Below are 23204 nucleotides of genomic sequence, written 5' to 3' on the forward strand. Positions count from 1 at the left end.
TGCGCATGCCCTTGCTGGCTCCGGCACCGGGGGTGCCGCGCGTGCCCTGGCCACGGCCCCGGCCTTGGCCCTGTGGCTCTTACGGGGGGAGCACCGGCCCCAGGCATGCGGCGCTTGCCGGGGGGCGCCTTTCCCGGGCACGTGGCTATGGGGGGGGCCCCGGCCCCGGGCGCGTGGCTATGGGGTGGCCCCGCCCCCGGGCATGCGGCTGGAGGGGGCCGCCCCCGGGCGGGAAAGTGTCCCCGCCCCCTGGCGCCCAGTGGGCAAACGGCCACACCCCCTGGCGCCCGCCAACCTGAAAAGGGACCATTGCTTTAGATCTTACCCACAAAATCACATTGGACCAATCCTTTAGAATCTCAATGTTTATTAATAAAAGAAAGAAAAGGTTGAGAGTAAGGCAGTTAAGGAGAATACATTATATACATCAATCAGCAAGTTCTTGATGCAGGATCTTAGCGGAGATGTCACAAACTGCTAGCATAAAAGCCTTTGGGGTACATCGTATGTCAGGATGGGTCAGCAGTCCTTCCCGTGTCCCTGTCCTTAGCAACGCTGCATCTGGGATAAGTAACAAGACTGAAGACAAGATGGAGCCCCCCTCATGGCATTTGATATTCATTTCTGGTGTCTCCCAAGCTGGAGCTAGTTACATGGTCAAGTGACCTGTTTCATATGCCAGCAGACATTGTGCTCTGGCTGCTTTGCAGCTTTCCACACGCATTCTTCAGGTGTGTATTGGCCACTCTGAGAACCATTGTCCTTAGAGCTATACTGATTAGCATAGTCACTCATAAGACATTCCGTCCTCATGACAGGCAGTCCATACACAGCATCAGCAGAGCCCATAGTCATAACTCCACATACAAACTCGAAACAAGTACATAAGTACCATACATAGAGTCAGCACAATATCAGCTTTTGTTTGACACCTCACACGGCCCACTTTGTACCAAATTTGGGGCAAACAGTTCCCATCATCACAGCAGTTATCTGTATGCTCACCTTAAAATCCAATAATGTGACAGGGGCCTCAAGATAGGGTTGGGGTCTTGAAGAAGGATCTAGGATGCAGAAGCAGGCAGGTGTCTGCCCTGGGGGAAGAAGCAATGTGTGGCCAGGAGAGATGGTGCAAGAAAAAAGGAGTGTGTCAGTGAAAGGCTGCTGGGGGGAAAGGGAATTGAGGAGATTGGGAGGGAGTGTCTGTGAAGGACAGCAAATATTACCTGGCTTTGGGCCCCCCTGAAGCAACATCTCCAGTCACACTGTCCTGGTCACCCCGGAGGGAGGCTCTACTGCTGCAGCAGCAGCCACACAGACTAGGACCAGCCCCAGACATCAGAGGCACCACTACTGCTCCCATTCAGTCCAGGGCTGGAGGTGTTACTGCTGCAGCCATGCAGCCCAGGACCAGCCCCAAAGGCAGCCCAGACATGGCCATGTGGCCCTGGAGGCCAGCAGTGCAGTGGCAGCAGTGCCTCTAGTGCTGGCCTCAGGTTGTTTGGCAAAGACTCAGCCAAGCGCTGCCTCCTCTCTCATGCCTACAAAGCACGAAGAGGGGTGGGGCTAAGCTCCTTCCCCCTAAGCACATGCTCATTTGGAGGTGGGGCCTGGCACTGCCTTGTGGATAGGATCAAAGTTTTAGGAAGGCTGGATTCTGCCAACTGAGAACATTTTGCTCACCACTACTATAGGGTTTCTCACCTATGTGGGTTCAACTATATACAACAAGGCTTGAACTCTCGCTATAGCATTTCCCAAAGTCAGAGCAGTTAAAGGATTTCACTCCTGTGAGAGTTCTCATGGATAACAAGGTGTGACCTCTGACTGCAGCATTTCCTACAGTGAGAGTAGCTGAATAGCTTGTTCCATATGGGTTTTCCTATGTCTAACAAGGGTTTTGGTCTGACTGAAGCTTTTCCCACAGTCAGAGCAGCTGAAGGGTTTCTCTCCCGTGTGAACTCTCCTATGTCTAACAAGGGGTGAACTGTGACTGAAGCTTTTCCCACAGTCAGAGCAGCTGAAGGGTTTCTCTCCCGTGTGAACTCTCCTATGGATAACAAGGTGTGAACTGTGACTAAAGCTTTTCCCACAGTCAGAGCAGCTGAAGGGTTTCTCTCCTGTGTGAACTCTCCTATGTCTAACAAGGGGTGAACTGTGACTGAAGCTTTTCCCACAGTCAGAGCAGCTGAAGGGTTTCTCTCCCGTGTGAACTCTCCTATGGATAACAAGGTGTGAACTGTGACTGAAGCTTTTCCCACATTCAGAGCAGCTGAAGGGTTTCTCTCCCGTGTGAAATCTCCTATGGATAACAAGCTGTGACCGGTCATTGAATCTTTTCCCACAGTCAGAGCAGCTAAAGGGTTTCTCTCCTGTGTGGGCTCTCCTATGGGTAACAAGGTATGACCGCCGACTGAAGCTTTTCCCACAGTCAGAGCAGCTGAAGGGTTTCTCTGCCGTGTGAACTCTCCTATGGATAACAAGGTGTGACCTCTGGCTGAAGCTTTTCCCACAGTCAGAGCAGCTGAAAGGTTTCTCCCCTGTGTGGGCTCTCCTATGGATAAAAAGGGTTGAGGTGTCACTGAAGCTTTTCCCACATTCAGAGCAGCTGAAGGGTTTCTCTCCTGTGTGGGCTCTCCTATGCCTAACAAGGGTTGTCCTGTGACTGAAGCTTTTCCCACAGTCAGAGCAGCTGAAGGGTTTCTCCCCTGTGTGGGCTCTCCTATGGTTAACAAGGTAGGACCTGTAACTGAAGCTTTTCCCACAGTCAGAGCAACTGAAGGGTTTCTCTCCTGTGTGGGCTCTCCTATGGTTAACAAGGTGTGACTTCTGACTGTAGCTTTTCCCACATTCAGAGCAGCTGAAGGGTTTCTCTCCTATGTGGGCTCTCCTATGCCTAACAAGGTTTGACCTGTGACTGAAGCTTTTCCCACAGTCAGAGCAGCTGAAGGGTTTCTCCCCTGTGTGGGCTCTCCTATGGTAACAAGGTATGACCTGTAACTGAAGCTTTTCCCACAGTCAGAGCAGCTGAAGGGTTTCTCTCCTGTGTGGGCTCTCCTATGGTTAACAAGGCGTGACTTCTGACTGTAGCTTTTCCCACAGTCAGAGCAGCTGAAGGGTTTCTCTCCCGTGTGGGCTCTCCTATGTCTAAAAAGGTTTGACCTGTGACTGAAGCTTTTCCCACAGTCAGAGCAGCTGAAGGGTTTCTCCCCTGTGTGAGCTCTCCTATGGATAACAAGGGTTGAGGTCTTTCTGAAGCTTTTCCCACAGTCAGAGCAGCTGAAGGGTTTTTCTCCTGTTTGGGCTCTTTCATGTTTAATAGGAGTTGTACAGTCACTGGAAGCACAAGGTGAATGGTGAGGGGGGATTTTCTTTTGAACAGTTTCTGTGTTTGTTTTCAACCTTCTGCTCCTGTGACTGGATTTATCCTGTCCCGCTCCTGGACGGTTTCCCTGCTTCCTTTGTAGACTACGCTGACTCTCACGAGTCTCCCCTTGCTTAGGACTCCGAGAAACATGCCCTTCAGATCTTTCCACTAACACCCCACATGTAGACATTTGGTCAGGTCCTTCCTCCTGAAGACTCCTTTCACTGTTCTCATTCAGCATCCCATCACCTGCTGGGATAGAGAGAGAAACCACACAAAAGTCATTCTCTCTGCTGAGCTGAAAGAAAAAATTCTGAATGGTGAACAGAAAATGGGGGACAACCCATAACTCTTTCCCCATCAGGCACTCTCAGACTGGAGTTGAAGACAGGCTGAAGGGCCAGTCAGACTTGATGAAAACACACAACCAACATCTGCTATGAGAACACAGAAATTGGTTTGAGTCAGTTTAGCTGATTTCTCACCTGTGTGGGTGTCACTGATGATCTCCCCTTCCTCACAGCCTTGGAGAGCCGGGATCGGCAGCTCTTCCCCTCGCTCCACCCAGGAGAGCACATGAGCTTTGGAGACTGGAAATCCTATTCAGGGAGCAATTAACCAAGTGCTGACCTTGTTCACTAAGGTCTGTGCCATTCCTGCTTCCAAAGCCAGGATCTGAGTCTCCTACCCAGAGAGGCTCCTTCCCCATCTTCCAGAGACTGGTCTCTAGCTCGAACAAGATCCCAGGACACACTAATTCCATACTCCCCCTGTACAATTACCATGTTGGGAATAGCCCAGCTGACTCCTATGGGGAACTGAGCGCTCTGCTGCACTCTTACAGGATACAACTCAATCTCCTTTAGGGCCTGTTCCATACTTGGGCAGGACAGGAACACACTGCTTATAAGGGGAGAGCTCTAGGACTTTCAGGACTGACAGACGCCCCTAGCCAGGACTCGTATTTCAGCTGACACGTCAGGTCTCTAGGGCTGGGAGGGAGAGGATCTAGCAGAGCTCTAGAGCCCTATGGGCTCTGCTCACAAAGCTCTTGGCTGGGGGATGGAATTGCCCTGCTCTTGGGCACGGGTGCTCTACTTGAGCCAGAAGGAGGCAGGGGAATTGTCTGATCAGGAAAATGAATCCTTGGCTGGCCACTTCAAGCCCTGCCTATGGCCCACACTCCTGATCCTGTCTGACTGTGCCATGGTGGGCCCTATCAGCGGCCCAGAACGCTGATAGGGCCCACCATGGCACAGTCAGACAGGATCAGGAGTGTCAGTCCTGCAGGCAGCCAGGGCAGTGCCCGCCTGTTCCTGTGGCCAGCCAAGGTGGAGACAGGATGGGCTGCTTCTCTGCTGCTTGTAGATGCTCCTGCAGCTCAGCTCCCCTTCTGCAGCCTTGGCTCTACTCTGCCAGCAGCAGCAGCCCTCCTCTTGTGGCCAGTTGAGCGTGCCGTTTGGTGCCTCTCTGGCTTGCACAGAACCTACCAGAGGCAGGGAAGGACTCTGAGTTGGTACCTTCCTTCCAGGGGCTCAGCACAATAGCACAAGGGGACCCTGCAGATGCTAAGAGCAGCTGCACCCAGCCCCACAACTCTGGTACCTGCCTGGGCCCTTCCACTAACACCTCCGGCCAAGGCACAACATGGGCAAGATGGTTGGAACCACAATGAGACCTTGGCTGTGGGAAGAGCAGCACCACTATTATGTCTCTGAGCCACCTCTCACGCAGAAGCCAGGATTACTGGGGCATATACTGCTTATATTGGGGGTTCGGGCAATAAAGGACTCTGAACCAAACCCAACCCAGCTGCTCCAGATCCCACCCACCTTTTGTTACACGAGGGGACAGGAATCCTCACCCAGCCAGCTCACAGCTTCGTAATTCTCCTGCATCACATCCCTGTAGAGGGCTCTCTGGCCCGGGTCTACCAGAGTCCATTCCTCCTCAGAGAAATACACAGCCACCTCCTCGAAGCTCACTGGCTCCACCACGGCCATTTCCTGTCTCTGGTTCCGCAGACCAGGGGCTGAGCTGGAGTCAGACATGGGTGTTCAGCAGCCTGTCAGGGGAAGAAGGGGAACTGAAGACATTTCAAAAAGGGTTTTAATACTTTCCATACCTCAATTCTGCCCAGACTCTGTCCCTGGTGGAAAACATGCTGGACTCTACGATGAGTCTAGATATTCCATATACACCACACACAAGTGAGATCCGAAAGCCGTATTTATTTCTCTCAATACCTGGCTTGAGTTACATTACTTTGCCTGCAACAATGGGATTCAGTTCTCAGCACCCAGTGTTTCTACTAAACAAGCCACATATTCATCTGCCTGGACATGGACATAGATTTAATTTAATTTGGGCTGCAGTATTTATAATCCTTCATCTTCCTACATTGATTTGCAGCCCTGGTTCTCTCATCTGACACAGACTTTATAAACTCTCTCCACAACAGAGAGGAAGTGAAGTTAATATGAGCATTCAGATACATATTATTAAACACGTGTGCTGAATGTTTACAGGATAAGACCTTAAAATTCATGGATTCATGGCATCAGAAGATATCCTTAGTCATGCAGTCTGTCCCCTCTATGGCACAAGCCATTACACGTACCCCAGCTACCCATGCACAAAGCTCTGTTTCCTCATAGCATATTTTGTAGAAAGTCGCCCAGTGTTGATATGAAGACATCAAGAGATGGAGAACCCATCAGTTCTTCGCTCATTTGTTTCAGCAGCTAATCCTCTTACCCATCAAATATTTGTGCCTCTTCTCTAGCCTGAAATTCTCTGACTGCAGCTTTCAGTTATTGACTCTCACTGAACTGTATCCACTAGACCAGGGGTGGGAAATTCATTTTGTTTGGGGAGGAGGGAGAGAGACTCCAAGATTTTGGAAAGTGGTTGAGAGCTGCACTCTTCCAAGACATTAAGTAGGAAATACAGTGTATGGGATGGACATTGGGAGAAGAAGGGAGCTTTGGGTGAGGGGTTGGAATGCAGGAGTGAAAGAGGGTTCTGGGAAGGAGTCTGAGTGAAGGAGGCAGGTGTGATCTGGGGCACTGGATTAGCCAACTACTCATGAGATATTTAAAATAAAGTTAATTTAGAGAAGCAGCTAAGTGGACAAATAAGGGGATGAGGGTTACTTGGATGCAGGAAAAGAACAGAGAGTTAGGGTATGTGGAGTGGGAGGCAGAGAACTAGATGGGGAAGAAAGAGGTTGGGGTGCCAGAGGCAAGCTTTGGCCAGGAGACTTACCTGAGTGACTCCCGATCAGCAGCCAAGCACCTCTCTGAGGCAGGCAGGGAGCCTGCTCAACCCTCACACCGGCTACGGAGCCATGTGGGTGTGTGAATAACTATGAGCCGGAGCGGAGGGGGCACAGTGCTTCCTTTCTGGCCAGAAACCAGCCAATGAGATTGTCCTGGGGGTGGAAGCAGTGCCTGAAGCCTTCCCCCTTCACCTCCAGGCTCACCTTCGCTTTCTGAGTGGCTTGCAGGTGGGAAGTTGCAAGCATGGAACTAGTCCCTGGCTCGCCAAGCATCAGTGGGCCGCATCCGATAGCCTGGCGAGCTAGATCTGACCCATGGGCTGTATTTTGCCCAGGCCTGCACTACACTGAAGAGGCCTTGCGTATCCAGAAGATTCTCGCCATAAACAAACTGATACCGTGGAAGCCAGTCAGCTCTCAGCCTTTCAGCCAATTTATTGTTTGAAACAAACCCCATATTGAAAGTGACTGAGCAGTGAAATCTGAGCCTGAAGGTGCCGTCCGTTGTGTGCTTAACTTCACCCCTATAGCATCACACCCTGTAGATCAGTGATTCTCAAAGTGTCTGCAGGTACTCATGCAGTGCCCCTGGGGCTCCTCACTGATCGGTGGGTGAGATTTAGGACAGTGTGCACCGTGGTCGCTGGGTCTGGTTGGTAACTTCAATGACAATCACATGAAGATGTTTTCACAGAAATTTTCTCATCATTTAAAGAATTTCCACCAGCAAACTCACCTTGTCTGAAAGCTCCCAGAGATTTTCCTCTTGTTCATTCCAGTGCAGAGGGCAGAGTGTCTGGTGGGGAAGGGATAAGAGAGGTGAGATTCCAGGCTCTTTTATTTACAATAATGTCCCCATGCTGAACACTACATTTCACTTGTATCAGAGACCAGACAGACACACACTCAAGTGTTTAGTATGAAAAGGTCTGAAACCTTCTGTGTCCTATCTCGCTTGGGCACCTCCCAACAATGGAGCCAACATCTCTGCAGCCTCATCTCTGCCCCAGGAGACACAAACTGAAAGTGAAATTTACTTTTCCCTCCTCATCCCCTCTCACCTGGTTTCTCTCAGTCACTAACCACCTCTTGTCATAACCTAGAGCTGTGCTGGTGCGAAGACGTTGCCATGACATTAACTTTACCTATTTTGATACCTTGACAGAAACAGGAGGCTCAGAGATTGCAAACCCCTGGCTCTATTTGCAAGCAGTTGACTCTGTTTGCTCAGTGCCTCTAAGGAGAGCAGCATAATGGGGCCGTCACTCTCCATGTGGGAACTGAGACAGGGGAAGGTGGCTTCAGAGGCCAGATTCAATAGCTTCTAATAGTTAAACAACTTTCCCCTCCTCCATCCCTTCTAAGTACCTTTGAATTCCCTCAGAGTCTCCGACAGCGCAATCGTTTTCTGGGAGAAAGCATTGACTTGTTCTTCCAGTTCAGGGGAAATCTCCTCTGGCAGCTGGAACTGCCCCGTCTCACACCTGGACAGAAACAATTCCATGTGATTCTATTTCATTTACAGATAATAAGATTTAGCTAGTGAGTCTCAGCTCTAACAGGCCTGGAGTTAGAATTCCTTGAATTCCCCCAGCCTGAGAACAGGGGCAACACAGTCCATGGCCATGCAACCTTCCCCTGAAAGGTCCCACTGCTGTTCCTCACCTCTGGCCAAGAGAGACCAGCTGGGGACAAAAGTGGAATTGAGTTTCAATGGCCAATTCACTCTTTGGCCTCCAGGTGATGAGGGACAGGATGTTCCCAGGTGAAGGGCTGCAGGAATCTGCCCACTAGGAACCAGACTGAGACACCAGCTCCTCCCTCCCCTGCTCCTTCCACACAGGTCTCCAAACAGCCCTCAGGTGGGACAGACTCTGGGTCCCTGCTGCCCTGGTCTAAATGTGCCTAGTGCCCAGCAGTGACAAACCCATATTCCAGCCCCACAGTCCTGAGGCAGCCAGTCCCCAGGGAGGTGACAGTTCTAGGAAATATCTGAAGTCAGACTGTGCCCCTGAATGGGGAATTCCAGAGTCTGCTGTGCAAGGGTGAGACCCTCAGAATTAAGTGAGTCAGAGACATTTCTATCCAACATCTGGCTGTAGGGCCCTGGGGAGATGTGGTGCCAACATCAGCTCCAAGCTCTTTCCCTGCGCTGTGCAGTATGATAGAAGTGCGAGCCACCTACCTGCTCAAGGTGTTTCTTACGTCCTAGAGAAAAGAGACAGAAAAGAATCTCAGCTGCACTGGACATACACAGGGAAGGCATTTTGCACTGGACACACACAGGGAAGGCTCCCTACCAGCCCTGTGCAGCCCGTGGGGAAGTCCCTGAGTCAGCATATCCAGCTCTTAGCATTGGAGCAACTGGGGTGGGGCGGGGGGGGGAGATCAGCTGGGCCAGGGCAGAGCAAGAACCACTCTTGGGCAGCACGGTGAACAGGGCTGGCCACTGACCAGGCTCCCTAACTTTAACCCAAGCCCCTTCCCTTCTGCCCCCCCTGGTACCCAGTTCCTCCAGTGCCTGGCTGGAACGGCTGCCCCACTGCCAGCCCTGCTGCTTGGCATGGTGCAGTCATCGGGCCAAGAGCAGGGGAATCCTCAGTTGTGGAGAACAGATGGGGGCTGGATGGGGGACCTGGAGTGCAGGGGGCAGGAGAGAGGGATGGACCAGAGGATGTCTGGCTTGGGGGTGGAGACACAGCTTCTCCCAGGGTCCCCTCAATGTATTGTTACCAGCATGGTATATCAATTGCGGGACATATTAATATGGCTTGGGTTTTTTTTTTGGGGGGGGGGAGAAGGAGGTGTCTTTCAACTGTGTTTTCAACAACAGGGTTTCATGTTGATAAGCTGAATTTCACAAAACTGAAGATGTCCCTGACAGCGATAACAATCGTGAATAAATTGAACCAAAACACCAACATTAAGCCTGCCACTTGCAGAATCTAGTTTCATTTATAGATGTGGTACAAGAAGAATCAAATGACCCCTAACAAAAGATGGCCAGGCCCACTTTTGCCAGATGCTAAGCACTATACGTTAAAATTGAACACAGCAATTGGAGCAAAAATGGTGGAAGCAGAATACAAGCCACAGTTCATTCGGCCATGCCAGAAAGGATGGAACTCTGTGTTCACGGCTGTGGAGAGAATTCGATGCATACTGAATGAACAAGAAAGGTCCATGAGAAATGTGTTCCCAGGTCTCCAAATTAGTATGCAAGAAGCAATTCTTCGCTTTATGCATTTCTTTTTGTTAAAAAACTCTCCCCCCCCCCCCCCCACCGATGATCATTCTGTATTTTTATTAACATTACGTATTGGCTGGTCAAAAGGCTGAATCGAGCAGAGCTGGTTTTATTGGCAGAATATGCCATGGTTATGGGCCCATTGGTGAAAGCACTAAATATTATCCAAGCACAGATAAGTACACTAATGGAAAGGAGTGCAGCTGCGTAAATTATACCAGATTCAGGGGGTAGCAGAGATTTTTTTTTTCAGTTTATCCTGTACAGACTAACAGTCCGGTAGCACTTTATAGATTAACAAAACATATGTGGTATCACGAGCTTTCGTGGGCACAGCCCACTTCTTCAGATGACTGGAGTTTTGAGTTTAGGCTGTGCAGAGCCAAAATAAATACGTCTGTACAGCCTAAACTCAAAACTCCGGTCATCTGAAGCAGTGGGCTGTGCCCACGAAAACTCATGATACCATCCATGTTTTGTCGTCTATAAAGTGCTACCAGGCCATTTGTTGTTTTTTAAGTTTAAATTATACTTGATGGTTTCAAAACTGCAAAGGAACAAGATGCCCTCTTGAGGCCACTGGTAGATGGGCTTCAGTGCACCATTCAGAAATGTTTTGGTGAAATAATTGAGGACCTGGAGCTAATAGCAACTGACATCTTGATGCCAAATATAAGGAGCACTTGGAACACGCATGAAACTGGGATTAGAAAAGGTAAGACTGTCATTTTAGACAAATGAAACTACAAAGAAGCTTGATGGGTATTTGGTGTCTTCAGGAGAGACCATGGAGATTCTGCATTCTTTTTCTAGAATTAAGGAGCTGTGTGCCAGGGCAAACAGACCTCTATCTCCATCAGCTGCCTGTGAGAGATTCTTTTGTGTGATGGACTCATATATTTTCATAGAAGAGCAAGGATAGGTAATTCTGAAAAAAAAAAATGCTCCTATGGCTGAACAAACATTTTGGAAATTAATCATTACAATGGAAAAAAAAAACACCGTGAATGTGGACAAAATAAATACATTTCTGTAATCTGACTTGTATTTAATTTTTCCCTCTTCATCTCTATAAATGAAGGCAGTGACTACTGTTAAATTCCATCATTGAAAAATGTATAGTATAGGTGTACATATAATATAGAATTATATTATAAGTGTTTATATAGGACATGTGATTGTGTGTGTGTTAGTGGTGACCTGCAAGAACTCGGGTGATTAAGCATAGGGTTCCATAGGAACACTAATTTTTACTTTTGCATACTTTCACTTTTAGGATACTTTTGTACTTTCACTGAAGTAGTTTTACAGAAGATGACTTTGATTTTTACTGACATTTGTTTCAAAGTAGCAGGACTGTGAGTTGCATTGCACAGAGCAGTGACAGTACAAGGCATTGCATTTGCACAGCAGAAACCAATGAAAATGGGCTGCAGAGACAGGAGAGCAATTCTGCGAGTCCCGGGAATGAGACAAGAGAAAAGCGAGGAGACTCCGTCCTGTCGTTAGCTCCCTTGTTACATTGCAAACACCTTTCAGATGCAGCTGCACAAACACACACTCGAGTGGGCCGGGCGCAGTGCGGGGGGGGGGGGGGGCTGCAGCCTCCTGAGCCTGCCCGGCGCCTCCCAGGTGAATAAGGGATTAAAATAAATGTTGAAGCAAATAAACAGGCCCCTGGCCAGGGCCACTCTGTGACTCGCGCCTCATCCCCTGGGGAAGCTGCTTTAACCCCCCCCCCCCCGCGCTGGGGATTTGCTCTCGGTGTTTACCTGCAGAGTTTTCCTGGCGCCCCGCCCCCCACCAGACCTGAGTCTGGCCAGGCCCCGCCCCCTGCATCCGCCCCGCCCCCCGCCCAGTCCACGGGACACTCACAGCGCGCGGGCAGAGACGGCCAAAGGCTTCGCCAGAGCCGCTGCGCATGCGCAGTGCCCGGGAAGGAGCCCGCAGTGGCACCGCCTCTCAGGTGAGCATCCCCCGCCCCCCTCCGCGCGCCGCCCCGGGACCGACCAACCAGACGCGCTGGGCAGAAGCCGGGACTGGCCCACGTGGGCATCTCTCGGCCCCGCCCCCGCAACAAAGGGCCGGTCCCAGCGCCCTGCGCACGCACCCGCCGCAGCCTTCCCCCACCCCCCACGCCCGCGCGCCAGCGCAGCCACGTGGGGACCAGAGCGAACCCTGCAACCCCAGCAGCGCGCGCCGGCCCCGCCCACCTCGGGACACGCCCCCGCTCCCAGCCCGGCAGGGAGGGAATCCCCCGGGTCGCTCCACGCGCTGCAAAAGCCCCGCCCCACCTGCGAGCCGGCCCGGGCTCCGAGAAGCGGAAGTAGCCTCTGGCCGGGGGGGCGGGGCCAAGCAGCGCCCGGTCTGAGCTAAGCCCTGGCGCTGGAGTCTGGTCGGAGTCACGGAGCTGCTGCGCATGCGCGGTCTGACGGGCCGCCCCGTTCTACTCCGCCGCGGTCGGGTTTTCGGCGGGTCCCGCCCATCGCTCCGCGCGCGGGCAGGGAAAGGGACCAGACTGCGCCGCGGTTACTGCGCATGCGCCGCGCTCCCTGAGCCGGGAGCCGTTGTGAGGGGCCGTTGGGGCCGTTACTCGCTGCTGGTGGGTCCGGCGCTGGGTATCGGGCCGCCCCCCCCCGCTGCTGCGGTCGCCCCTGATGCTCGCGCTGGCCTGGCGGGGGCGGGGGCAGAGCGGGGCTGTGAGGGGGCTGCAGAGTGGGGGGCAGGAACCAGAGCTGTGGGGAGGGGCCCTGGCCTGAGGGGCGCAGCGATGGGGGGCGGTTCTGGCCGGGGCGGTTAGCGGGGGAGGCCCAATGGACCCTGCAGGGGGAGCGAAGCTTTTGGGGCTTTTTTGGTTTTTAATTTTGATGGGTTTTTTGTCCTCAGTGCTGGTGCCTCAACCCCGCCCCCCCCCCGGACCTGCCCCCCCCCCCCGGACCTGCCCCCCCATTGCTGAGCTCAGGACAGTGACCCGGCCCCGGTCCCCCAGCCCAGCGGCAGCCATGGCTGCAGAGAGCCCCGTGGAAAGTGTCCGGGAGGAAGCGCCGCGTCCCGTCTGCCTGGAGGATTTCACAGCCCCTGTCACTCTGCAGTGTGGGCACAATTCCTGCCAGGCCCCCCTCAGCCCTCAGGGCAGAGACACTGAGCAGCAGGGACCCCTCCGGCCCAACCGGCAGCTGGCAAACGTGGTGGAACTAGCCAAGCCGCTGAGTTTCCAGGCAGCAGAGAGAGCAAGACGGGACGGGGTGTGCGGGGAGCACCAGGAGGCTCTGACGCTGTTCTGTGAAGAGGATCAAACTCCCATCTGTGTGGTGTGTGACACATCCCAGGCTCACACAGTGGTGCCCAAACAGGAAGCTGCCCAGGAGTACAAGGTACAGAGCGGCTGTCCAGTATGATGGGAAATAACATTGGGTTTTAATTACAGGCTAATTTCACTGACTGTTACCGGCCACAGATGTGAACCAACCAGTGTAAAGCAGTGGTCTCCAGCCTTTGAAAGTATCACTCTTTGAATTTAAGTGCAATCCAGGATCTACCTCAAACCCAAATACCCTTGCCCCACCTCCTTTGTGATCCTTTTACGAGGCCTCGCCTCTGCTCACTGCATCCCTTCTCCCTCCCCCATCCTTTCTCCCTTTCATCAGGCAGGGGAAGAGGGTTGGAGTGCAGGAGGGGGTTCAGGCTCTGTAAGGGTATGTCTACACTACAAAGTTAGTTCGAACTAACGGACGTTAGTTCGAACTAACTTTCCTAGGTGCTACACTAGCGCTCCGCTAGTTCGAATTTGAATCGAACTAGCGGAGCACTTAGTTCGAACTAGGTAAACCTCATTTTACGAGGACTAACGCCTAGTTCGAACTAGCTAGTTCGAACTAAGGTCTGTGTAGCCCTTTAGTTCGAACTAGTGGGAGGCTAGCCCTCCCCAGGTTTCCCTGGTGGCCACTCTGGCCAACACCAGGGAAACTCTATGCCCCCCTCCCGGCCCCGGACCCCTTAAAGGGGCACGAGCTGGCTACGGTGCCCGTGCCAGGTGCAAGCCTGCCAGCACCCAGCTAGCAGACCCTGCACCTGGCACGGCACAGAGCCACCCACCCGATGCCCCCCAGCCCACCCCCTCTTCCCGGGACCAGGCTGGCGGCTCCCGGGAGCTTGCCCTGGACCGCAAGAGGCGGGCACCTTCCTGGGCTAGTGCGGACATCGTGGACCTCGTCCACGATCTCCGCACTAGGCACAGGAAAGTGGCCGGCTAGGGCAGGAGAGCTGCCAGCCTGGCCACCCAGGAGCAGGTGTGCATGAAAATCAAGGGGGTCCACTGAGACCCCCGACCCTGAGCCCTGAGCTTACAATGGCCGTCCTGGGTCAGACCAAAGGTCCATCTAGCCCAGTAGCCTGTCTGCCGACAGCGGCCAACCCTAGGAACCCTGGAGGGGATGGACCGAAGACAGTGACCAAGCCATTTGTCTCGTGCCATCCCTCTCCAGCCTTCCACAAACTTTGGGCAGGGACACCACTCCTACCCCCTGGCTAATAGCACTCCATGGACCCAACCTCCATGACTTGATCTCACTTCCCTTTAAACTGTGTTCTAGTTGTAGCCTTCACAGCCTCCTGCAGCAAGGAGTTCCGCAGGTTAACTATTTGCTTTGTCAAGAACAACAACTTTCTCTTACTAGTTTCAAGCCTGCTACCCATTCCTTTCCTTTGGTGTCCTCTAGTCCTTCTTTAGGGGAACTCAGGAAGAACTTTTCTGAATGCACCCTCTCCACCCAACCCCTGCTTTTAGAGACCTCTATCCTGTCCCCCCTCCGTCTCCTCTTTTCTAAGCTGAACAGTCCCGGTCTCTTTAGCCTTTCTTCATCTGGGACCTGTTCCCAACCCCTGATCATGTTAGTTGTCCTCCCTTCTCCCAGCCTTTCTCTTCCCCTCTCCCACCTCTTTTTCCCAGTCTCCCCCAGTTTTTTTCAATAAAGACAGAGTCAATGTTGGAAGAAACGTTATCTTTATTTTGTACATCAATAAGAAGGGGGGCTAGGGAAGGGTAAGTGGAAGGAGGTGAGGGAGGAATGGGGTACGAGCCCCCGATGGGGACGACTGGGCTGGCTCTGCGGGCTTCTGGGGGTGGAAGCTCTCCTGCAGCCCCCCAATTACTCCCTCTCCCCAGATGGCAGCCTGTGGCAAGTGCAGCCGGGCTGATGGCCGAGTGGTGTGATGTGCTCAGTGTGGGCACTCAGGGCACTCCAAGCCAGAACTTCTTTGCAAGCGGGGCACCCCTTAGAACTGTGTGTCCGGGGTGGGGGTCGGGACCCTTTAAGCGCAGCCCTCGGCTAGCCTGAGACAGCATCTCCACGCTCTAAGTCCTCCTTTTATGCCCTGCCGGCACTGCTTCCGGCCATCCTTAAGCCCTGTTCAGAGTCCACTCAATGTGGACTTGCTAGTTCGAACTAGCAAAACGCTAGTTCGAACTAGTTTTTAGTTCTAGATGCGTTAGTTCGAACTAGCTTAGTTCGAATTAACTAATTCGAACTAAGTTAGTTCGAACTAGCGCTGTAGTGTAGACGTACCCTACGGGAGTTTGAGTTCAGGGGGCTCAGAGTTAGAGAAGGGACTTGGGGTACGGGAGAAGTATATGACTAGGACAGGGATACAGGCTCCAGCTGCACACTGCTCACCACAGGTGGCTCCTCTTGGTGGTGCAGTGGGGCTAAGGAAGGCTCACCCCTGCACCACTCTCAAAAGCAGCCTACAGACTCCCTCTGTTTGTGGAGATAGAATGCAGGGTGGGAGAAGGAAACAGCTCCAAGGCAAAGGGCAGGAGATGTGCAGCAGCAGGGAGAGGGGTTAGCTGAAGTGCTGCACTTGATAGCCTCTTAGCCAAACCAGTCAAGATCACCTGTCAGAGGCTCCAAGATCTACCTGTAGATCCCGATCTATTGGTTGGTGACCACTTCTGTAAAGCCTTCATGATCCAAGAGATGCAGTAAAAAGTAAATGTTCTGGCTTTGTGGCAACTTATGTCAAGTCTTTACAGATACCTGATGTGGGAAATGTTTCTCTGAGGCTCTAAATCCTGAAACCCAGCCCTCACTGGTGGGAGGAGGGGTGTTTGCACAAGGGAAGGTGTTAATAATCAGAAAGGTTTAGATTACAGGAGCTACAGGCCACTCTGTCAGTGAGCTGCCTTGGGACTAGAGAAGAGGAGGTTACAAGCTGTTACTGATTGGATGAACTGGAATAATAGCTGTCATTTGCCTTATAGATCTGCAGTGACCTGCACAATACCCAGCACGGGAACGTCCCTGCTCTGAGCAGGTCACAGTCCAGTTAGACAAACTGTGGGAAGGGAAGGTGGGGCAGCAAGTTGCTCATAGTCGCCAGACACATCAGGGATAGAGTTCGGTCCTGAACCCTGGTCCAATTGTTAGACTGCACTGCTCCCTGTCCCTCAGCATCACTGAACAGTGCTGAAGTGTGGCTGTTAGGAGAGAAAGATGCCTTGATAAAGCCCTGGGCTCAGCAGGGAGAAGAGGTTTCCCACTGGGATGCTGAAGTTCTGGGCTGCTCCATGAGGGGTTGAACTCTGATGCAGCAGCTGGCACTAGATAAGGTTGCTGGGCTGGATGCTGTGTGGGGCCCCGAGCGCCTTCACTCCACCCATAGCAGGGTTTCAGGAAGAACTGGTCCATACCCGACAGAACTGGGATTCAACTGCTTTGTAGCAAGAGTTCAAACTGGTTAACTGATGAGCTAATGTTTATCAGTGCCAATTACCGGTTAAACTCCCCACTGCCTCTGAAGTGCTCACTTGCCTCTGGCAGCTAACGTCAGTCTGCAGCTGCTGGGCATTCCCATTGGCCAGCAGTTCTTGTGGCCACCCTGGCAGACCTCGCAAGAGATCCCTGGCCCCAGGAGAGCCCATTTCCGCTACCAACCCTGCCGGTCAGCAGGTTAAAAAATACTGTCACTGATAAAATTATAATCTGTTACGTGATTAGTATTATTAACTACCTGCATCATTCTTTATGAAGGTGCCACCACCGATCTGTCCCCCATGCTCGTAGGTGTCCTACTGCGTCTGCAGTCTCCTCCTGTGTATTTTTCTATGGACAAAGCCATGTCCAGGGCTGAGTCCCTGCTGGACAAGGGCAGAGTTCCACAAAACTGGGACTCTCTTAAAGGCAGATAAATGGGCTCCCAACATCTAATGTGATTTGCCCTCGTGCTTATATCTGTTTCTTCAGGAAAAATTGGAGACTCATTTGAAGACTCTGAGGGAGGAGAGAGAAAAGCTGCTGAGAAGGAAAGCAACAGCAGAAGGGAAAAGCCAGGAGTATCTGGTAAGTGCTTGTGGCTATGGACCAGCAGGGACTGGCAGTGGGAGGGCTGTGTTAGGAGGCAGACTCCTGTGTGGCCTTGGTGAGGTTCGGCTTGTTTGTGTTTCCCCTGGATCATGAATTGCTGGCTGAGATCCATGTGTGGAAAGGCCTTGAGCATCCGTGTCAGTGCATGAGTTAATGTCCAGCCTTTGTGGTTTTCCCAGACATCCTCCCCAAGTGAGCTGCATGTGTCCCTGAAGGACTGTCTGCTCACTTGGTGCATTTATATGTTTGCTTCTTTTTCCTCCCTGGGTATCTGTCAGGCTGGTGCTGAGTCCTGCCTCCTGGTGCTCTGGATATGAATTCCCAGAGCCCATGAATAACAAAAGATGCTGCCCATGACAGACATGGGAACATCCCATTCAGAGGGACACGGGGCAAAGGAGATGCTGGGAGAGACGCATCTGCCTAGTAATCACAAAGAGGCAAACTTTAGAGTTTTCCAAGAAATTCTCCCTACTGCGCACTCTGCTCCCCGTGAAAGGGCTGTGGGCTCCATCCATGCCCCTGACCAGCCCTTTCCCTGTTTTCACACACAAATGGACCCAAGCCAAGAGGCAGATGATTGTGGCTGAGTTTCAGCAGCTGCTGCAGTTTCTGGAGGAACAAAAGCAGCGACTCCTAGCCCAGCTGGAGAAATTAGATGAGGAGATTGGGAGGTTCCAGATTGACACTGTCAGGAACCTCTCCGTGCAGATTTCCCGTATCAGCGAGGGGATCGGCGAGCTGGAGGAGACCTGTCAGAAGCCAGCAAGTGAATTCCTGCAGGTGAGAATGAGGGACAAACATCCCAGCTCCTCACACAGCGAAGGGGGGCTCCTGAATCACAAGTGCTTGGTCCCCGTTGTCAGATCTCAGTGTAACACCTTGTGCATTGCTGCCATGTGAATGACTCTTGTTCTTTGTAGAGTTACAGGCACAGATCTATTAGAGATGGCAAAGCCCCATTAACTCAGGGGATCCATGTTCCTGGGGCCAGGGCAGGGCCTCTCTTCCCAGGTTTGCAAAATCTCTTCTCAGAGGTCCCCTGTGTGTGTCCAATGGGGCTGAGATTCTTTTCTGTGTCTTTTTTTCTAGGACGTCAGAAGCGCCCTGTGTAGGTACGTGGCTCTCACTCCCCTCACACTGCACAGAGCAGGGAAAAGGCTTGGAGCAGATGTTAGCACCACATCTCCCCAGAGCTCTACAACCAGATGTTAGACATGAATATCTCTGATGCATTTAATTCTGAGGGTCTCATCCTCGCACTTGAGACTCTGGATTTCCCCATTCAGGGCACAGTCTGACCTCAAGTGTTTCCTGGAGCTTAGAGCTGTCACCTCCTTGGGGATTGGTTGCCGCAAGACTGTGGGGTGGAACATGGGCTGTCACTGCTGGGCACTGTGCTCATTCAGCCCAGGACAGCAGGGATCAAGAGTCTGTCCCACTCGAGGGTTGTTTGGAGACCTGTGTGGAAGGAGCTGGGTTGAGGGGAGCTGGTGTCTCAGTCTAATCCCTATTGGACAGATTCCTTCAGCCCTTCTTATGGGAACCTCCTGTCCCTCAGCATCTGGAGGCCAAGGAGTGAGTTGACCATGGAGACTCTATTCTCCTTTGCTCCCCCAGCCAGTCTCCCCAGGCCAGAAGTGAAGAACTGAAATGGGATCTTTGTGGGGAAGGTTGCATGGCCATGAGATGTGTTGTCCCTGCTCTCAGGCTGGGAGAATTGGAGGAATTCTAACTCCAGGCCTGTTAGAGCTGAGACTCACTAGCCAGAACTTATCAGCAGTAAACGACATACAATCACATTGAATTGTTTCTGTCCAGGTGTGAGATGGGGCAATTCCAGCTGCCGGAAGAGATTTCCCCTGAACTGGAAGAACAAGTCAGAGGGTTCTCCCAGAAAACGATTGCTCTGTCGGAGACTCTGAGGAAGTTCAAAGGTACCTGGAAGGGATGGATGAGGGGAAAGTGGTTCAATTATCTGAGACTATTGAATCTGGCCTCAGAAGCCAACCTTCCCCTGCCTCAATTCCCATGTGGAGAATGACGGCCCCATCAGTCTGCTCTCCTTAGAGACACTGAGTGAACAGACCCACCTGCTTGCAGATAGAGCCAGGGGTTTGCAAACTCTGAACCTCTCGTTCAGAGATCAAAATGGCTAACGTTATTGTGATGGCCACGTGTTCCACCACCATATGTCCAGGTTATGATAAGAGGCAGTAAGTGAGTGAGAAACCCAAGTGGAAGGGGATGAGGAGGGAAGAGTAAATCTCATTTACGGCGTGTCTCTCCTGGGACAGGTGTGAGGCTGCAGAGATATTGGCTCCATTGCTGGGAGGTGCCCGTGTGAGAGAGGAAATGCAAGTTTCAGACTCTTTCATACTAAATACCTGAGTGTGTGTCTGATAGAATTGAAATGCAGAGTTCAGGGTGGGACATTGTTGTGAATAGGAGAGCCTGGAATCTCTCCTCTCTTATCCCTTCCCCCACCAGACACTCTGCCCTCTGCACTGGAGAGAGCAAGAGGAAAATCCCTTGGAGCTTTCAGACAAGGTGAGTTTGCTGGTGGAAATTCTTTAAGTCATGTGAGAATTCCTGTGAAAACATCTTCATGGGATTGTCATTGAAGTTACTAACCAAACCCAGCGACCATGGTGCACAGAGCCCTAAATCACCCAGTGATCAGTGAGGAGTCCCAGGGGTGCTGCATGGGGACCTGTGGACATTTGGAGAAACACTGGTCTAGAGGTTTGTGATGCTAAAGGGGTGAAGTTAAAGCACAAAACGGACGGCACATTCAGGCTCAGATTTCACTGCTCAGTCACTTTCAATATGGGGCTGGTTTCAAACAATAAATAGGCTGAAAGGCTCCTTCACCCAAATTCCCTCCTAGAACCCTCTATCTGTCCTGTATCCCAAACCGTTACCCCAAACATACTCCTCTTCCCAATGCCCATCCCGGATCCTCCATTTCCTGTATTTATGTCATGGAAGAGTGCAGCTTTCAGCCACTTTCCATTTGCCCCCCCCCCCATGAAAAAGAATTACCCACCCTGTCGAGTGGATACGGCTCAATGGCTATGTCTAGACTGCAGGCTTCTTTCGAAAGAGGCTCTTTCGAAAGATCGCGTCTAGACTACAGGCGGATCTTTCGAAAGAGAAACCCGCTTTTTCGAAAGAGAGCACCCAGCGAGTCTGGATGCTCTCTTTCGAAGACGGCCTCTTTACATTGAAGAACGCCTTCTTTCGAATGAGGAACTTTCGAAAGAAGGCGTTCTTCCTCGTGAAACGAGGTTTACCGCCATCGAAAGAAAAGCCGCGTTCTTTCGAAATAATTTCGAAAGAACGCGGCTTGAGTCTGGACGCAGGGGAAGTTTTTTTCGGGAAAAGGCTACTTTTCCCGAAAAAACCCCTGAGTCTGGACACGGCCAATGAGAGCCAGTAATTGAAAGCTGAAGCCAGACTATTTCAGACAAGAAAAGAGGCACAAATGTTTGATAGGGAAGAGGATTAGCTGCTGAAACGAACAAAGAACTGGTGGATTCTCCCATCTCTTGATGTCTTCAAATCACTGGGGGACTTTCTAGAAAATACACCGTTGGGGAAACAGAGCTTTGTGCCTGGGTAACCGGACTAAGTGTAATGGCTTGTGCCACTGAGGGGGTCAGACTGCATGCCTGAGGATATCTTCTGATCCCAGGAATCTTAAGATCTTAAAGCCCCTTCTGAAATGTCTCCACTTCACCTTCTCCCCCTGCCAGGCTGCAGAACACCGATGTCTGTCTCTAGCTCAGCCCCCAGCCCTCAGAGCCAGGGACAGGAAATGGCCATGGCGGTGCCGGTGAGCTTCGAGGAGGTGGCTGTGCATTTCTCCGAGGAGGAATGTGCTGTGCTGGACCCGGGCCAGAGAGCCCTCTACAGGGATGTGATGCAGGAGAATTATGAGGCTGTGAACTGGCTGAAGATTCTTGTCACCTTGGGTAATAAAAGCTCCCCTAGGTGGGCTCTGGAGCAGCTGGGTTGGGTTTGGTTCAATATCATTCATTGTCTTTGCCCTCAATGTCACAAGTATCTGCCCCAATAATCCTGGCTCTTCTGTGAAAGACTGTCCCCTCCGTGTCCCTTCCCAGGGAAAGCAGGTTGAGGGACTTAACAGTGAAGCTGCTCTTCCCACAGCTAAGGTCTTAGTGCCCTTCCCCCCATCTTGTCCATCTTGTGCCTTGACTGGAGGTGTGAGTAGAAGGGCTCAGGCAGGAACAGCAGGTACTAGAGGTCTGGCTCTTTGTCTGTCTGATCTTTGTGCCTGCAGGTTCCCCTTGTGGCAGTGGGCTGAGCCAGTGGAAGGTGGGTGCAGTTCCCGAAGTCTTTCCTGCCTGTAGCTAATCTCTGTGACATGCTGTTCTTGCCAGTGAGAGGGGCTGGATGCTGGGGCTGAGGGAGGATGGATGAGGCAGTTCACGCTCTGTGAGTATTTTGTCCGAGGTAGCTTTGTAGTAGAGAAACGTGAGCAGAGCTCTCCTTGCATTTCAGGCACAGGCTGGGTTTCCTTTCAAAAGTTCAGCTTCATTCTCTCTGGGGCTCACTTGCCTCTGTGTGCAGTGGAGATAAGTCACATCATCTGTGTTGTGTTTTTAAAGTGAAATATCTTCGAGTAGGGACTCTTTCTTCCTGTGTGAATGTCTGGCTTCGTGCTCAGGAGACCTGTGTTCAGTTCTCTGCCCATCACAATCTTCCTGTGTGACCTAAGACTCTCTGGCTGTGTCTAGACTGGCAAGATTTTGCACAAAAGCAACTGCTTTTGTACAAAAACTTGCCTGCTGTCTACACTGGCCGCTTGAATTTGTACAAGAACACTGACTATCTAATGTATGATTTTCAGCGTTCTTGCGCAAATATACCGACGCTCCTGCTCGGGAAAAAGCCCTCTTGCACAAATGCTTTTGCGCCAGAGGGCCAGTGTAGATAGGTAAAAACTGTTTTGCGCAAAAAAGCCCTGATGGCAAAAATGGCCACCGGAGCTTTCTTGCACCAAACCGCGTCTAGATTGGCACGGATGCTTTTGACACAGATGCTTTGCGCAATCTAGACGCTCTTTTCCGCAAATGCTTTTAACGGAAAAACTTTTCCGTTAAAAGCATTTGCGGAAAATCATGCCAGTCTAGACGCAGCCTCTGTGTGCAGTCACCTCTCTCTCTTCAATTGCTATTATAGAGTGTCCCTGTTTCTCAGGGCTGGGAAAGATACCTACATTAAAGAGGGATAATGCTTAGCTCCATATGTGCACCCCAATAGCACGGTGGGGTCCTGATTTATACCAGAGTTCCCAGGTGCTGCTGTGATTGATAATTTTGCTTCCCACAGCGACTGCAGTGCCATTAGAATTGCTGCTAGGGCCACAGAGTGGTGTTATGGCTTTTCAGGGTAGCTCTTTCTGGAGCTCTGATGCCAGCAGCACTGTCAGAGCCTGCGGTTTATCCATGCAGCACAGCTCAGGGTTGCTGCTAAGAAAGATCCAGGCTACATTTGGAGGCTAAGGCACTCGGCCAAATTTATTGTGAAAAGGAGCACGGTGCTAGTGTCCCAGCTCCTCAGGCACAGGTATAGTGAGACTTGTCCCAACCCAATAACAGTACCAGTCAGTCAGCAGTGAGAATGCTGCCCCTCAGCCAGCATCAACATGCCCCTCCTGTGGCTTCTCTCATATGTTGACACAAACAAGATGCATGTTCCATGTGTTCTACCCCCTTAGCCTCCTGCCTGTTTATTTTGAACAAAACATCCGTATCTATTATCCCCTCATCCCACTCTTGTGTACAAGGGCCAGTGTCTTTCTGAGCCATCTCTTAGGACCGTGTTTGCAGCTACTGCGGAGATGTGTGTTGATTGGCCTCTTCCTGCTCAGGAATGTGCTTTCCTGGTTAGTTGGTACCAGTGCTCCACCATTCTGCCAAA

The 23204-nt window shown here is 51.8% G+C and overlaps 2 protein-coding genes across 5 annotated transcripts; one reads left to right on the plus strand and one right to left on the minus strand.

The window, feature by feature from the left end:
* Positions 1-347: 347 nt before the first annotated feature.
* On the minus strand, positions 348-12275 carry LOC142824461 (uncharacterized). Its single transcript, XM_075916459.1, is given in 8 exon segments — positions 348-2981; positions 2984-3619; positions 3853-3966; positions 5232-5432; positions 7384-7443; positions 8016-8131; positions 8833-8855; positions 12189-12275. Coding segments are annotated over 4 exon segments (2079 nt in total). The 5' UTR covers positions 5419-5432; positions 7384-7443; positions 8016-8131; positions 8833-8855; positions 12189-12275; the 3' UTR covers positions 348-1839.
* LOC106732615 (zinc finger protein RFP-like) lies at positions 12060-23195 on the plus strand. 4 transcript variants are annotated; one of them, XM_075916481.1, is made up of 8 exons: positions 12060-13268; positions 17136-17231; positions 17967-18038; positions 18348-18370; positions 19077-19192; positions 19746-19805; positions 21014-21232; positions 21562-23195. In XM_075916481.1, the coding sequence occupies exons 1-8, from the start codon at positions 12708-12710 to the stop codon at positions 21633-21635; spliced, it is 1221 nt and encodes a 406-aa protein (XP_075772596.1). In that variant the 5' UTR covers positions 12060-12707; the 3' UTR covers positions 21636-23195. The 4 variants fall into 4 exon arrangements, with proteins under 4 accessions (XP_075772596.1, XP_075772598.1, XP_075772595.1 ...); XM_075916483.1 differs by having other exon boundaries at positions 12060-12496; positions 12781-13268; positions 21014-23195; XM_075916480.1 differs by having other exon boundaries at positions 21014-23195.
* The last annotated feature ends 9 nt before the right edge of the window (positions 23196-23204 follow it).

The sequence above is a fragment of the Pelodiscus sinensis genome, unplaced genomic scaffold, assembly GCF_049634645.1.
Source record: "Pelodiscus sinensis isolate JC-2024 unplaced genomic scaffold, ASM4963464v1 ctg35, whole genome shotgun sequence".
Lineage (NCBI taxonomy): Eukaryota > Metazoa > Chordata > Testudines > Trionychidae > Pelodiscus > Pelodiscus sinensis.

What these genes read in the sequence shown, in the direction of transcription:
- LOC106732615 (XM_075916480.1), top strand. Translation starts at nt 12,708, where the DNA reads ATGGACCCTGCAGGGGGAGCGAAGCTTTTGGGGCTTTTTTGGTTTTTA. An exon ending in CAGCAAGTGAATTCCTGCAG is followed by an intron (nt 18,039 to 18,347) that starts GTGAGAATGAGG and finishes CTTTTTTTCTAG; the next exon opens with GACGTCAGAAGCGCCCTGTG. An exon ending in CCTTGGAGCTTTCAGACAAG is followed by an intron (nt 19,806 to 21,013) that starts GTGAGTTTGCTG and finishes TCCCCCTGCCAG; the next exon opens with GCTGCAGAACACCGATGTCT.